Genomic DNA, 15,169 nt, shown 5'->3' with positions numbered 1-15,169 from the left:
TGACCCCAAATGCAGTCATGGCCACAAGTTCCAAACTGTGGAACAGACTGCATCAATCTCACTGCTGGGGACACTTCATTTCCCTGCTCAGTATTTAAGGATGTCACAATATGGACACTAAACTGACATTCCTTAAGAAGAAACAATATAATAAGCTTCCCCCTTGATAAGAAAGAGAATGTAAACAAAAATCATAAATTAACACATCAAGTTGAAAAATAATTGGGAAGTCAAAACTTAGTCAAAGAAGTTTAAGAAACATAGAAATGAAGAGGAGGTGGTTATGTGGCTCTTTGAACCAGCTCTGCCACTCCGTATAATCATGGCTGATCATCTAACTCAGTACCCTGTTCCTGTCTACTCCCATACCTTTTGGTGCCTTTAGTCCTAAAAGTATATCCAACTTCTTGAAAATATAAATGTTATGGCCTCAAGCACTTTCTGTGGCAGAGAAGAAATTTCTCTTCATCTCAGTCTTAAACAGTCTATCCAGTTTCATTAGACTGATCTCTGTTCTGGGCTCTCCTGCCATGGGGAACATCCTTCCAATTTCTACCTAATCTTGTATGGTTGGAATTTTACAGATTTCTATTAAATCCTCCTTTATTCTTCTGAATCTCCAGTGAATATAATCTTAAGCAATTCAACCTCACTTGACTGCAGAGTGTTAAAACTCTTTAGATGGTCTCAAGAGTTAAAATGTTAGGATGTTACTTATTGTGTGAAGGATTCTAATCTTCCATCCCCATTACTGTGGTGCAAACACCCGAAAGCTAAGGTGATCTTCAAATCAATATGCTGATATACATGGAATCAAAGAAGCTCAGTAGGTCATGCAATGAATGTAGATATTTTCTAATTAAATTGTCCAGATATATTATTATACACCTCTGAAGCAAGGTGGGACTTGAACTTGGCATCTGGCTCAGAGATAGTGACCACTACACCACAAGTTTAGAATGTGTACTCAGACTTCCAAAAGGTGTTTGGTAAAGTGTGACGGTGGCTTGATCACAAAGTGAGTGTCCATGGAATAAAAGGAACATGTGCAGCATGAAAACAACGTCATCTGGTTACAGAAAACGTTCAAAGGAGCCAGCAAAAGCATGATGGATTGAATAGTCTCTGTGCTGTGCGCTTCTATAATCACAACGACTATTAATGCTGAGCAGTCGCTGCTCAATTAAGAGTTCTATCACCGAAGTAAACCATCTTAAGTAATGAGCATTGATGCAAATGCATACTGTGACCAGAGAACAGTGGTTCTATAGGGTTAAACTAATTTACAGCAGTACAATAGTTAAATATAGGAACTGACATTGCTTCCAAAGATGTCATCTTCCCCAGAATAAGTCTTGGAAAAAATTTCCCTAAACTTCTAATGTTTACTTGTTCCTGTCTACAATACTGCAAACAAGTCATTAAAGATATCAAACTTCAGCTGACTTCAAGTGGTCTGTACCATTTTGAGAGACTAAAATCAGGATGGAAATAAATAAAACTCGCCAGAACAGTTAAAAAGGGTTGCCAGCTGCTTTAGTAATATCACTCTTAAGCAAGCTACAGAGGCACAGATTCACTGTTCACACTTTTTCAATCAAATACATGCAAAAGATAGGATACTCAAATGTGTGCTTATTTATAAATAGGCCAATTTGCTGCAAATTGACACCCAAAAGAAGTGATCAGAATCCTTAAAGGCATATCTCTCTCCTCCCCACTTTGGCTCATTAATTATGGAAGACAGATTAATGCTAAAAAAATTATTTCGACTCATTTAAGCTCCCAACATTCCAAAGGCTTAAGATTTTGAGAAATGGGCAAAAGGCACATTTGCTTGCAGAACAAAATTGTTAAGAAAAGATTAATGCTTCCACTGCTTCACAGAAGCATAAAAACCTGCAATGTCAAATGCAATATACCACAAGGACCTTTTGTATTCGGTGGTTAGGGTTTGACTACACATACATCACAGGCACTCTGGCTTTACAAGCTTTTTTTTCTCCCCTAGATTACTCTGTCGCTTCACTGAGTCCCATTTTGTTTTAATCTCCTAGAGCTAGCTGACCTCGAGTTGTCATCTCAGATGAAGTACGCTCCTGTGGATATTTAAGACAGGAGGGGAGGGGTAAAAAAGCAGGTATAACACACACACACTTGCAACAACAAAAAAAATGGCTGGAAGCCAACTGGAGCCACTTTGGAGAAAGTGTTGTCAAGGCAACTGTGTAATTCCACATGCTAACAGCCTGTCCATTTGCCAGGCAACAAAATAGAACTCGTGATGCAACTGCACCTGTCTCAGCTATGTGCTGCCATGGCAACGTTCCGGCTTCCATGGCTACCATCATGCTAATCACCTAGCGAAGCAGATGCATGGCAGTTTCCTTCTCAGCTCAGCTGTTCCGCCCAATCTCTCTTTTGACAATTGATGGTCTAGGCATGTGCTGGAATGTGATTTAACTCTGCAACAAGACAGTACACTTCCCCTCAGAGCTCCACATAGCTGCTGACTGAAACTCAAAATCACTACAGGGAAGCTTTAACCTCTGATTTCTTACTTACACAATGACATAGGCTTAAACAAACATTTTCGGTCTCCAGCCCTCCTGTTCCACTCCTCAAGCAATGCATGCCCAATTCATAGTCATTAACGCAGATAAATGATGTCTGAATAAATGCAACAGCACACAGATGCTTACCTTTGATATCCTCGTGGGGAAGTGGGAGGCGTGTTAAAAACATGAGAATAAGGATGGTAGGGTGTCTTTTTCAAAGCCTGAATGAGGTTTTGTCTGTACTCTGGGTCTATACACCATAAGGAGCCTTTCCCAATACTCTGTTGAAAGAAAGAAAATATTGGTCACATCCTGCAACCTTCATAATTTAATACACCCATGAGAAACCTCTCTCTCCTTCAAGTTAAATCTTGGCAAGTGCCATATAACAAAGATAAACATGTTTTGTGAAACTGGGAGCATTTAAAGTCAACTAACTCCAGGTTTGATCAGATGGGCCAATGGGCTGAGGAGTAGCAGATGGAGTTTAATTTAGATAAAGGTGAAGTGCTGTATAGGGTAAATAGGCAGTCTTTTCCCTGGGATGGGGGAGTCCAGAACTAGAGGGCATAGGTTTAGGGTGAGGGGGAAAGATATGAGAGACACCTAAGGGGCAACTTTTTCCACAGAGGGTAGTATGTGTATGGAATGAGCTGCCACAGGATGTGGTGAAGGCTGGTACAATTACAACATTTGAAAGGCATCTGGATGGGTATATGAATAGGAAGGGTTTGGAGGGATATGGGCCAGGTGCTGGCAGGTGGGACTAGATCGGGTTGGGATATCTGGTCAGCATGGACGAGTTGGACAGAAGGGTCTGTTTCTGTGCTATACATCTCTATGATTATTTGTGCAGACTAGTGAAATCAAATCAACGTAGTTGTACTTTATAGATGAAGAAACTTACAATGGTATATCTATTCCAGTCAATTTGCTTCAACAGCCAATATTTATTTACTTGTGAAAAGCAGTGAATGTCAGGCTTTTCATTGCATTTAAAGCAGACAGAAAAACAGCAACACAGACATCCTCTGCTCTTGCAAATACAAAATAATACATAAAATGAAGTTGGAATAATTATTTTCACATTTCCACTGAAAACAGCCTTCTTGTGCATGTCTCAGCAATCTCATTCCCAGTTTACCTTTTGAAAGGCAGCATAGCTGGCATCATCAACGAGTGAACTTTTTTTTACTATACAGTTTGTTGCCACACTTTCCAAATAGCCCTAATATTTCTTAGAGTTTGTGTTTTTTTTTGGGGGGGGGGAATATTAGATCTAAACTTCAACTTTGTTTTCATGAAAAAAACATGTTGTATGTTTGAGTTTGTAACTTGCAAGAGAACTTTACTGTCAGCAACAGAAGAAATCAGAGCAAAGGTAATAAAATGACATACTGCAAAACCAATCGCCTTTGGCAGCGATTAAATTGCATGAAACATGATTTTCATTCTTTTAAGAACCCACTGATTTTCACAAAACAATGATAAGAGCTACGTAAATTAGGAGCACAAAAAAAGTCTATAGTGTAAGTATTTCTGACAGACATAAAGGCTCCAATTACAGAGAGGGGACCAATGATCTTATTGCTGCTGAACTCAAAGATGCAACCCATACACTTAGTATACTTGTGCATAGGGCCCCAACATAGCTGAACCATCACCAACACAGCATTGTTGAGATTCTATAACTAATCAAAGCTAGGAGCAATATGTCCTCCTCATACACAATTAGAAAAACAAAATAAATCTAGATTCAAGAGCCTATGAATACTTCTGTTGTAAAGTGACCTTGCAACTGATCTTTACTAAATCTCAGATACAAACTGGCACAGTGGTTAGCACTGCTGCCTCACAGTGCCGGAGACCCGGGTTCAATTCCCGCCTCAGGCGACTGACTGTGTGGAGTTTGCACGTTCTCCCCGTGTCTGCGCCGGTTTCCTCCGGGTGCTCCGTTTTCCTCCCACAGTCCAAAGATGTGCAGGTCAGGTGAATTGGCCATGCTAAAGTGCCCATAGTGTTAGGTGAGGGGTAAATGTAGGGGTATGGGTGGGTTGCACTTCGGTGGGTCGGTGTGAACTTGTTGGGCCGAAGGGCCTGTTTCCACATTGTAATGTAATGTAATCTAATCTTAAAAAACAGCCACAAGATCAAACCCATGCAAATTGGCAAGAGCGAGAACTATCAATCCACACATTTGGCAAAAGGTGTTTTTTCTACAAGGCAAGGTGATGCTTCCTACCCCCTAGGGGTAGCACTAGTAGAAGTCTGACAATGCAGAAGCTTCACCAGGCAGGCAAGTTCAAATGACAGCCAAGGCTGTGATTTAAACCGGTTTCTCTGTATTCAGAGCCCTGTACCAGATTGCTGGACATGGCTGCCCAATTTCTTCATTTATAAAAAAAAAGTTATGAAATTATAACAAACTCCGTTCCTCTTGCCTTAAAATTTATTGCTCAGAATACTTTATCTTGCTTAAAGAGCTAAACAAACCAAGTATCTTGGAGGACAGCAGCTGTATCTTTAATCACACAGTTGCACTATCAGGAGATCAGTTTGCAAAGCTGCCAAAGCATCAAGACTTTCAAATGTGAAGAAGATCAGAAGATCAGTTCATTTGCTTGAACTGCATGAATCAATTTCAGTAGGAGCAGCGTTGTGATTGGCTTGATAGGAGAAAAACCAGACAATATTTCCTTCTTAAATTAGGACTCAATCACCTTTGTTGTAAGTTGCACATATGCAAATGATATAACGCTTTGCTCTGAAGCAGTTAATGTTTTGCCTTGATAACTTACATTCACTATTACGCTTTGTAAATGAACTGAGTCACGGGCACAAACAGAATATGTAATGAATGTTTAAAGATGACGACAGCATAGTGGTAATGCCATTGCACCAGCAATCCAGAGGTACAGGAAATCCTCTGGTAACAGGTTAATCTCCTACCAGCTGGTTAATAAAATGTGAATTCAAAGCTGGTGTCCACGAAGGCTGCATTTTTTATTTTTCTGCACTTTTCATTATGAAGGGAAATGCGAAAAGAACAGTTTTAAAATAAAGGATTTTGAAGAATTGCTATATATTTTAGAAGCAAATAACCAGACTCATGGCAAACATCATTGCTGCAGTAATTGAAGTGAACTTGGATCCCAGGAGCTGTGTACAAATAAAGCTTTGGCTAGCAACACCTAGCTGATTGGTCTATGGACAAGTAACCAGCTATCAAAGAACAAAGAAAATTACAGCACATGAACAGGCCCTTCAGCCCTCTAAGCCTGCGCCAATCCAGATCCTCTATCTAAACCTGTCACCTATTTTCTAAGGATCTGTATCTCTCTGCTCCCTGCCCATTCATATATCTGTCTAGATACATCTTAAATGGCACTATTGCACACAGCTCTACCACCTCCACTGGCAACACATTCCAGGCACCCACGACCCCGTGTAAAAACCTTTCTATGCATATCTCCCTTAAACTTTTCCCCCCTCACCTTGAACTTGTGACCCCTCATAATTGAATTCCCCACTTCTGGGAAAACGCTTCTTGCTATCCACCCTGTCTATACCCCTCATGACTTTGTAGATCTCAATCAGGTCCCCCTTCAACCTCTGCCTTTCTTATGAAAATAATCCTAATCAACTCAGCCTCTCTTCACATCTGGTGCCCTTCATACCAGGCAACATCCTGGTGAGTCTCCTCTGCACCATCTCCAAAGCATCCACATCCTTTTAATAATGTGGTGACCAGAACTGTATGAAGTATTCCAAATGTGGCTGAACCAAAGTTCTATATAACTAACATGACCTGCCAACTCTTGTACTCAATACCCTGTCCGATGAAGGAAAGTATGCCGTATTGCCTTCCTGACCACTCTACTGACCTGTGTTGCCACTTTCAGGGTACAATGGACCTGAACACCTGGATCTCTCTGTCTAAATTTTTCCCAGGCTCTTCCATTTACCGTATAGTTTGCTCTTGAATTGGATCTTGCAAAATGCATCACCTCGCATTTGCCTGGATTGAACTCCATTTGCCATTTCTCCACCCAACTCTCCAATCTATCTGTAGTTTACTCTATTCTCTGAAGGTCCCCTTCACTATCTGTTATTCCACTAATCTTAGTGTCACCTGCAAACTTGCTAATCAGACCACCTATACTTCCACCCAGATCATTCATGTATATCACAAACAACAGTGGTCCCAACACGGATCCATGTAGAAGACCACTGGTTACAGTTCTCCATTTTGAGAAATTCCCTTCCACTACTCCTGTCGCCTGCTGTCCAGCCAGTTCTCTATCCATCTGGCTAGTACACCCTGGACCCCATGCGACTTTACCTTCTTCATCAATCTACCATGGGAAACCTTATCAAACGCCTTACTGAAGTATCAATGGCAGAATCAGAAGTTTCACGACACAAGGTTATAGTCAAACAGGTTTATTTGAAATCTCAACCTTTGAGAGTGCTACTCCTTTGTTAGATGAAGTGACTTCATCTGTCGAAGGAGCAGTGCTCTCAAAGCTTATGATTTCAAATAAACCTGTTCGACTATAACCTGGTGTTATGTGACTTCTGACCTTGCCCACCCCAGTCCAATATCAGTGCCTCCACATTATCGATGAAGGTGGCATTTTGCCTACCAACGTGACTGGTATTCACTTCACTGAGCAGCTTGTGGCTGTGCATAAGATAGAGAGAAGCAAGCCTACAAACGTACACCAGCTTAGGAAAATTTTCTCTGCAGTAAACGTTACATTAAGATACAGAAAACTATTCTTTGATTCAGCAGTTTCCTGTGCCTCCAGCAAAGGAATGAAAAATCTCGAGAAGGAAGATTGCAGAGCAGTATTCAGCACAAAAATCATAATTATCTTCGCAACCCTCTGAACAGGAAGTACAGAACAGTGACATTCCCTCTGACATAACACCCATTATTTTCCCTGTCTGCACAAGCACGCAACATGAGTGTAAGTAAAGGAGAAGTTTACAAGGGGATTCAAGAAGTTAGATGCTGACAGTTTATAATTGTTTACCTGTAGTTAAAGTCAAGTTACTTGCAATAAAATGCCATTTTTATTAAGTTAAGAAATTGGCATGTGCCTTGTCAACCTGGACCTAAAAGACAGGTAAATTGGGAAGCTCAAAGAACATTTTAAAATCTTGAATTTCTGTGAGAGCTCCAGGAATAGCAGAAGTTGATTTCCAGCACCTGACTGCTATAAAAACCCATTTGGTTCACTATTATGCCTCAGGAAAAGAAATGTGCCATCCATGCCTGATCTATGTGACTCCACATCCACATCCATGTGTTGACTGTTAACTATCCTTTGAAATGTTCAAGCAAGCTAGTCAGTTCAAGAGTGTGATTAAGAATGAGCAATAAATGCTTCCTTAGCCAGTGACAGACAGACAGACAATTCAACTCTGCTCTTCAGGTCATTCACCGGGATCAGTGCTGGGATAACTGTTAATAATATATATCATTATGACTTGGAGGAAGGAAGCAAATATATCATAGCCATATTTGCAGATGACAAAAATAAGTGGAAAAACAGGTTGCAAGTGGGATAAAACAGCTTAGAGAGAAATTGATAAGTGAAGCAGGCAAAAAGTTGGCAAATAAAGTACTACGTCGGAAAATTTATGCTGTTCATTTTGAACCCGATAACTAAAGAACAGACTGTCATGTAAATAGAGAAAAACTTCAGAGAACTACAATACAAAAACGATTTGCGAGCACTCGTGCACGAAAAGCAGAAAGCTAGCACACAGGTGCAGCAGGTAATCAGAAAGGCGAACAGAACACTGGCCCTTATTTTAAAGTTGTTGGAATATAAGAGGAAGGAAATTTTACTGCAACTGCAAGGTACTGATGAGATCACAGCTGGAGTATGGTCAGAAGTTTTGGTACCCTGATTTCAGGGAAGATTTTGTTTCATTGGAGGCAATTCAGAGGTCATTCACTAGGAATACTTTTGTGATCAAAAGGTTAAACAGATTGGAACTATACTTATTGGAACTTCGATGAATCAGAGGTAATCCCATTGAAACATATAGCATTCTGAAGAGGGTTGACTGTGTAAATGCTGAGAGGATGTCTCCCCTCATGGGAGAGATAAGGACCAGCAGACATAATCTCAGAATTAAAGGGTGCCAATTTAAGACTGAGAAGCAATTTCTTTTGTGAGTTGAGTGTTTTTGGGACTCCCAGCCACAGAGAGCGTGGGGTGGAAACCTTATGTATATTTTGAGGCTGAGATAGCAAGATTCTTTTTAGCAGGGGAATCAAGAGTTGTCAGGATGGGCACGAAAGTGGACATGAGGAATGTCAGATCAGCCATGATCCTATTGAACAGTGGAGCATGCTCAAGGGGCCTACTGTTCCTATTTCTTAAGGTTACCTGAAACCTTTCCCTCTCTTAATGGATGCTACCTGACCATTTCTAACATTTTCTCATTTTTCCTGATTGTCGTACAGCTGACTAGTAAATGGTACAATTTCTTTTCAGTTTTTCTATCAACCCTCTCAGGTGGACATAGGTTATCATATAAATCCATAAGATGAAGGATCAGAAGCAGATCATTCCACATATGGTCTACATCGTCATTCAATGAGATAATGTCCGATCTGGCAATCCTTAACTCCACTTTCCAAATCTTTTCAATAACCTTTGATTCCCTTTCTGATTAGGGATCGATCACAGTCTTGAATGTACTTAACAACCCAGCATAATGTCCAAAGAAACTGCCACTCATGTCTGTTTTAAAAGGGCAACCGCTTTTTTTTTAAATTATGTCCGGAGATTGGTCCTAGACTCTCCCACAAGTGGAAACGTTTAACCGTCCACAACTAACCTGTCAACTCCCCTAAGAATCTTGTATGTTTCTTTAGGATTACCTCTTCTGAACTCCGATAAGTTAATGGATCACACGAGTGACCCCTCTGGACAGTTTACCTTTGCTGAGATAAGGGGCCTAAAATTGCTCATAAGTTCCCTGATGCACTTTAATAGTACAATCTACCTATAAAGCATGCAAGACAACACTTTTCATTGTGCCTTGCTACAAGTGACAATAATTAAAATCAAATCAAAATAAGATTGAGAGGAGGAGGAATTTCTTCTCTCAGGGGGTTAAGAGTCTGTGAGGCTCATTACCGCAGAGAGCTGTGGAGGCAGAGTCCTCAAATATATTTTAAGTCTGAGATAGTTAATTCACCTACTGATAAGAATCTAAGAATTATGGGGAAAAGGGTAAGAAAGTGGAAATGAGGAATGCTAGCTCAGGCATGATCCTATTGAATGGCATCCCACACATATTCTGACTAGTGCTTTGTAAAAGACAACTGTCTATTAGTCGGTCCATCCCCTATCGATCCTAATACACTATCTCCAATGCCTTTTACTTACACCTAACTTGTGGTACCTTAACAAATGCCTTCTAAAAATCCAAATATATTTGTGTCATTTGGGCATTTTTTGTTGTAATGGAATTGAATGACATTCCAGCTATAGTCTGACTCGTGCCTTGTAAAGGTTTAGCAAGGCCTCCCAATTTTTATACTCCATCCGTTTGAAATATAGATCATTTTGTTATAACGTGCGTTTCTTGAACGTGAATTTGCTGTCATGCAATTAACAAATTGGGGTCGCTGTTTCTAAAGTGCGAACGTTTGAAACGCGTTGGCCAATACTTTAAACGTTTTTAAAGCTAGACTTTTCTTTAATGCAGGACATAGAGTTGTAGAAGAACCTACTATATAAGCCAAAATTTCATTTGCTTTCCCTTGAACCCCTGAATTTGAATGCTAGCGTTTTTTAGATTTATGCCTCAAGGACTCCCAAATCCCTTTATTCTGTACCTTTTTGCAGTCTTTCTCCATTTCAATAATATTCAGCTACTCCATTCATCCTGCCAAAGTGCACAGTATATAATTTGGGGAAAAGCAATGCTACGTGCCAAGTTTTTGCCAACCTGCTTAACCTGTTTATAACCCTAAGTCATTGTAGTTAATTGTGGCCCCAACACTGATCCCTGTAGTACACCACTAGTTGCAAGTTGTCATTCCGAAAATTTTTCCATTATCCCAACAACTCACTTCTAATAGGAAGTCAATCGGCTGATATAACACGATAGTTTCATTCTTGTGTGAACTTGCATTGTAAGAAAATCGCACAATAGCAGTGCCATTTAAACAGATGAGATTAGATTCCCTACAGTGTGGAAACAGGCCCTTCAGCCCAACAAGTCCACACCAACCCTCCAAAGAATCACCCACCCAGACCTATTTCCATCTGACTAAAGCACCCAACACTATAGACAATTTAGCATGGCTAATTCACCGGAGCTGCAAATCCTTGGACAGTGGGCAGACACTGGAGCACCCAGAGGAAACCCACGCAGACACGGGGAGAATGTGCAAACTCCAGACAGTCGCTCGAGGCTGGAATCGAACCCGGTCCCTGGTGCTGAGAGACAGTAGTGCTAACCACTGAGTCACCGTTCCGCGCATGGCTGGAATCACGTTATAGCCAATCCAGATAAGGAAAGTTCACATGCTGCAAACAAGTCTAAATTCTTCAATCGCGTTAAAGCCAATTCATGTTGAAGAATCACACATTATAACGGAACCGACTGTATACTATCTCCAATGCCTTTTACTAAGTAGCTTAATATATGGTATTTTAAAATGCCTTGTGAAAATCTAAATATTATATCCAATGCACACTATTTTTTAAGTAATAGAATTTTCCCTTGTTGTCTGGTCAATAGTTATCCCTCAATCAACACCCACAAAGAGATAATTTGCACATCATTGTTACTAGCTGTAGTGCATTTCAGAGAGCTTGCTGTGGACAAATTGGCTGCGAGGTTTCCCGATAACATACCATGCTTCAAGCCTATATAATAGAGACACCAGAGGTCTTGAAAGTCTTGCTCCTCTGCTTAAATCTTTAAAATAAGTACTTTGCACTTTAGTTTTAAGCAGTAATACAGCGAGTTTTCACTCGAAATATCTGTGGTATCCCTAAAAAAGGGAAACTTTTAAGTGAATCAATTTTAGGCAAATCAGATTTTCCCCAATACAACCAATGTCAAAGATTTACTTAGGTTCTGCAGCACCTTTTCCATCAAGGAAAAAAATTAAAACTTTTACCCCGTAAATCAAACTACCTTTACGCTGCTATTCATCAAGTATCAAAGATAAAGAAAAAAAAATGATTTGCTGCAAAGGGTGGGGGGGGGGGGGGGGGGGAGGGGGTGGTGGGGAGAGAGAAAAGGGAGGAAGAGAGAGCAGGGGAGCAAGGAGGGGAGAGGGGGATCATGATCCACATCACTTCCATTGACATAGTTGTAAAAGGGAGGAGATCCGACAGATAGAACACAAGGAGCTAAAGAATTAAGATCCCACGTTTCCCAGCGCCCAATAACGATAAAAACAGTAACTCAGCAGATTATTCGATGACGATAGATTGGAAAAGGTGAAAGTGCAACAAGACTCTGGGTCTTCTTGTACACCGGCCACTGAAGCATGCAGGTACAAGCAAGGCAGAAAATGATTTGATGGTCTTTACATGAAAGGATTCAAATACAGGTATAGGAACAGCTTACTGCAATTATACAGGACCTTGTGAGACTAATCCTGAAGTATCACACGCAGTTTTCATTTTTTTATTTGAGAATCAATATCCTGGCTCTGAGATGATTGCAACAAAAAGGTTACTAGACAGATTCCTGGGATGGCGGAACGGAGATATGAAGATGGGCTAGATCAGTTAGAATTCATTTCACTGGAGTTTAGAAGAATGAATGGGGATCTCATACAAACCCATAAAATTCTAACAATAGAATCATAGAGATGTACAGCATGGAAACAGACCCTTCAGTCCAACCCATCCATGCTGACCAGATATCCCAACCCAATCTAGTCCCACCTGCCAGCAGCCGACCCATATTCCTCCAAATCCTTCCTATTCACATACCCATCCAAATGTCTCAAATATTGCAATTGTACCAGCCTCCACCATTTCCTCTGGCAGCTCATTCCATACATGTACCACCCTCTGCGTGAAACAGTTGCCCCTTAGGTCTCTTTTATATCTTTCCCCTCTCACCCTAAACCTAGGCTCTCTAGTTCTGGACTCCCCAACCCCAGGGAAAAGACTTTGTCTATTTATCCTATCCATGCCCCTCAATTTTGTAAACCTCTCTAAGGTCACCCCTCAGCCTCCGAAGCTCCAGGGAAAACAACGTCAGCCTGTTCAGCCTTTCCCTATAGTTCAAATCCTCCAACCCTGGCACCATCCTTCTAAATCTTTTCTGAAATCTTTCAAATTTCACAACATCTTTCCGATAGGAAGGAGACCAGAATTGCATGCAATATTCCAACAGTGGCCTAACCAATGTCCCATACAGCCGCAACATGACCTCCTGACTCCTATACTCAACACTCTGACCAATAAAAGAAAACATACCAAACGCCGTCTTCACTATCCTATCTACCTGCAACTGCACTTTCAAGGATCTATGAACCTGCACTCCAAGGTCTCTTTGTTCAGCAACACTCCCTAGGACCTTACCATTAAGTGTATAAGTCCTGCTAAGATTTGCTTTCCCAAAATGCGCCACCTTGCCTTTATCAGAATTAAACTCCATCTGCTACTTCTCGGCCCATTGGGTCAAGATCCTGTTGTAATCGGAGGTAACCCTCTTTGCTGTCCACAACACCTCCAATTTTGGTGTCATCTGCAAACTTACTAACTGCACCTCTTATGCTCGCATCCAAATCATTTATGTAAATGACAAAAAGTAGAGAACCCAGCACCGATCCTTGTGGCACTCCACTGGTCACAGGCCTCCAGTCTGAAAAACAACCCTCCACCACCACCCTCTGTCTTCTACCTTTGAGCCAGTTCTGTATCCAAATGGCTAGTTCTCCCTGTATTCTATGAGATCTAACCTTGCTAACCAGTCTCCCATGGGTAACCTTGTCAAACACCTTACTGAAGTCCATATAGATCACATCTACTGCTCTGCCCTCAGTCCTCTTTGTTATTTCCTCAAAAAACTCAATCAAGTTTGTGAGACATGCTTTCTCATGCAAAAAGCCATGTTCACTATCCTGGATCAGTCCTTGCCTTTCCAAAGACATGTACATACTGTCCCTCAGGAATTCCTCCAAGAATTGCCCACCACCGACGTCAGGCTCACCGGTCTATAGTTCCCTGGCTTGTCCTTACCACCTTTCTTAAACAGTGGCACCACGTTAGCCAACCTGCAGTCTTCCAGCATCTCACCTGTGACTATCGATGATACAAATATCTCAGCAAGAGGCCTAGCAATCACTTCTCTCGCTTCCCAGAGATTTCCCATTTTGCCTAATTAGGTCCTGGGGATTTATCCACCTTTACCCATTTCAAGACATCCAGCACTTCCTCCTCTGTAATATGGACATTTTGCAAGATATCGCCATCTATTTCCCTACAGTCTATATCTTCCATATCCTTTTCCACAGTAAATGCTTATGCAAAATACTCATTTAATATCTCCCTCAGCAGGACTAGACAGAGAAAAACAGGTAGGATTTTCCCAATGGCAGGGGAAATCCAATACTAGGGTTCACTGTCTAAGGATACCTTAGAACATTGAGGACTGCAATGAGGAGAAATTTCTTCACCCAGAATGTAAATGAGTCTGTAGAATTTTCTGCCACAAAGTAATTGAGGCCAAACATGACTGTTTTCAAGTAGGAGTTAGACGTAGATTTTTGGAACAAAAGGATTAAAGGGAGAAAACAAGAACTGGATACTGAATGGGATAATTAGCCATGATCAAACTGAATGGCAGAACAAACGTAAAGACCAAATGGTCTACTCCTGTCCCAGATTTCTACATTTCAGAAATGGGAGAACAGATTGATTGAATGTATGACTGGAGAGATGATGTGGGAAGGATGGATATAAATAGGCACTGGGACCAATTCTGGGGAAAATGGGATTTATACAAGCCGTATCAAAGCATGGTTAGGACCAACACCCTCGCAGTATTTGTTAGCCTATCACATTGAGCACAATGGTAGCACGACACAACAAGAGGAAGGGTGCTCTCAGTGTGAAAGGACCATGTGTAGGTCATTCATACTGATACCGTTACAACAGCTGCATCTGCAGCACACAGATTGGAAAAGGTTGATGTCAAGCATGTTTTTCTCTTGTGGTTCCATTACCACCTGTCTAAGACCCAGTTTAGCAACAGCAACCTTTAGGACTCAACCAGCTCAGTAAATATTGGTGCCCTTTGTGGTGATGGACATTGATATAGCCTAACCAGAGTTCACTGTGCTTTTTCCAGTCGAAATGCTTCTTCCAAGTGGTGCTCACATGGAGGAAATAGCATAAATGGAGTAGAGATAGGCTGAACAAAATTGGGAATTACATATCTAAAGGGTGTTCAATCTTTAGGAAGCACAGGCAAAATGGGAAAGACTAATATTTAAAGAACGATTGCATGCATTGTGACAGTTATACATCCATTTCAGGCCGAAGAACACAACAGGAATAATGGCCCAAACATATGTAACAAAAAAAAATTAAGAGTAATATTAG

General features: G+C 41.0%; 1 protein-coding gene across 10 annotated transcripts in view; it reads right to left on the bottom strand.

Moving 5' to 3' along the window:
* The window catches only part of foxn3 (forkhead box N3), a 469,004-nt gene that overhangs the window by 210,680 nt on the left and 243,155 nt on the right, over positions 1–15,169 (bottom strand). For all 10 annotated transcript variants that reach the window (XM_072568100.1, XM_072568103.1, XM_072568099.1 and 7 more), the window contains one exon: positions 2,703–2,839. In XM_072568100.1, coding sequence (XP_072424201.1) covers positions 2,703–2,839 — 137 coding nt within the window. The remainder of the gene's footprint in view (positions 1–2,702; positions 2,840–15,169) is intronic.

Source organism: Chiloscyllium punctatum, chromosome 4 (genome assembly GCF_047496795.1).
Source record: "Chiloscyllium punctatum isolate Juve2018m chromosome 4, sChiPun1.3, whole genome shotgun sequence".
Lineage (NCBI taxonomy): Eukaryota > Metazoa > Chordata > Chondrichthyes > Orectolobiformes > Hemiscylliidae > Chiloscyllium > Chiloscyllium punctatum.
This window is presented reverse-complemented; position numbering and strand designations above follow the sequence as displayed.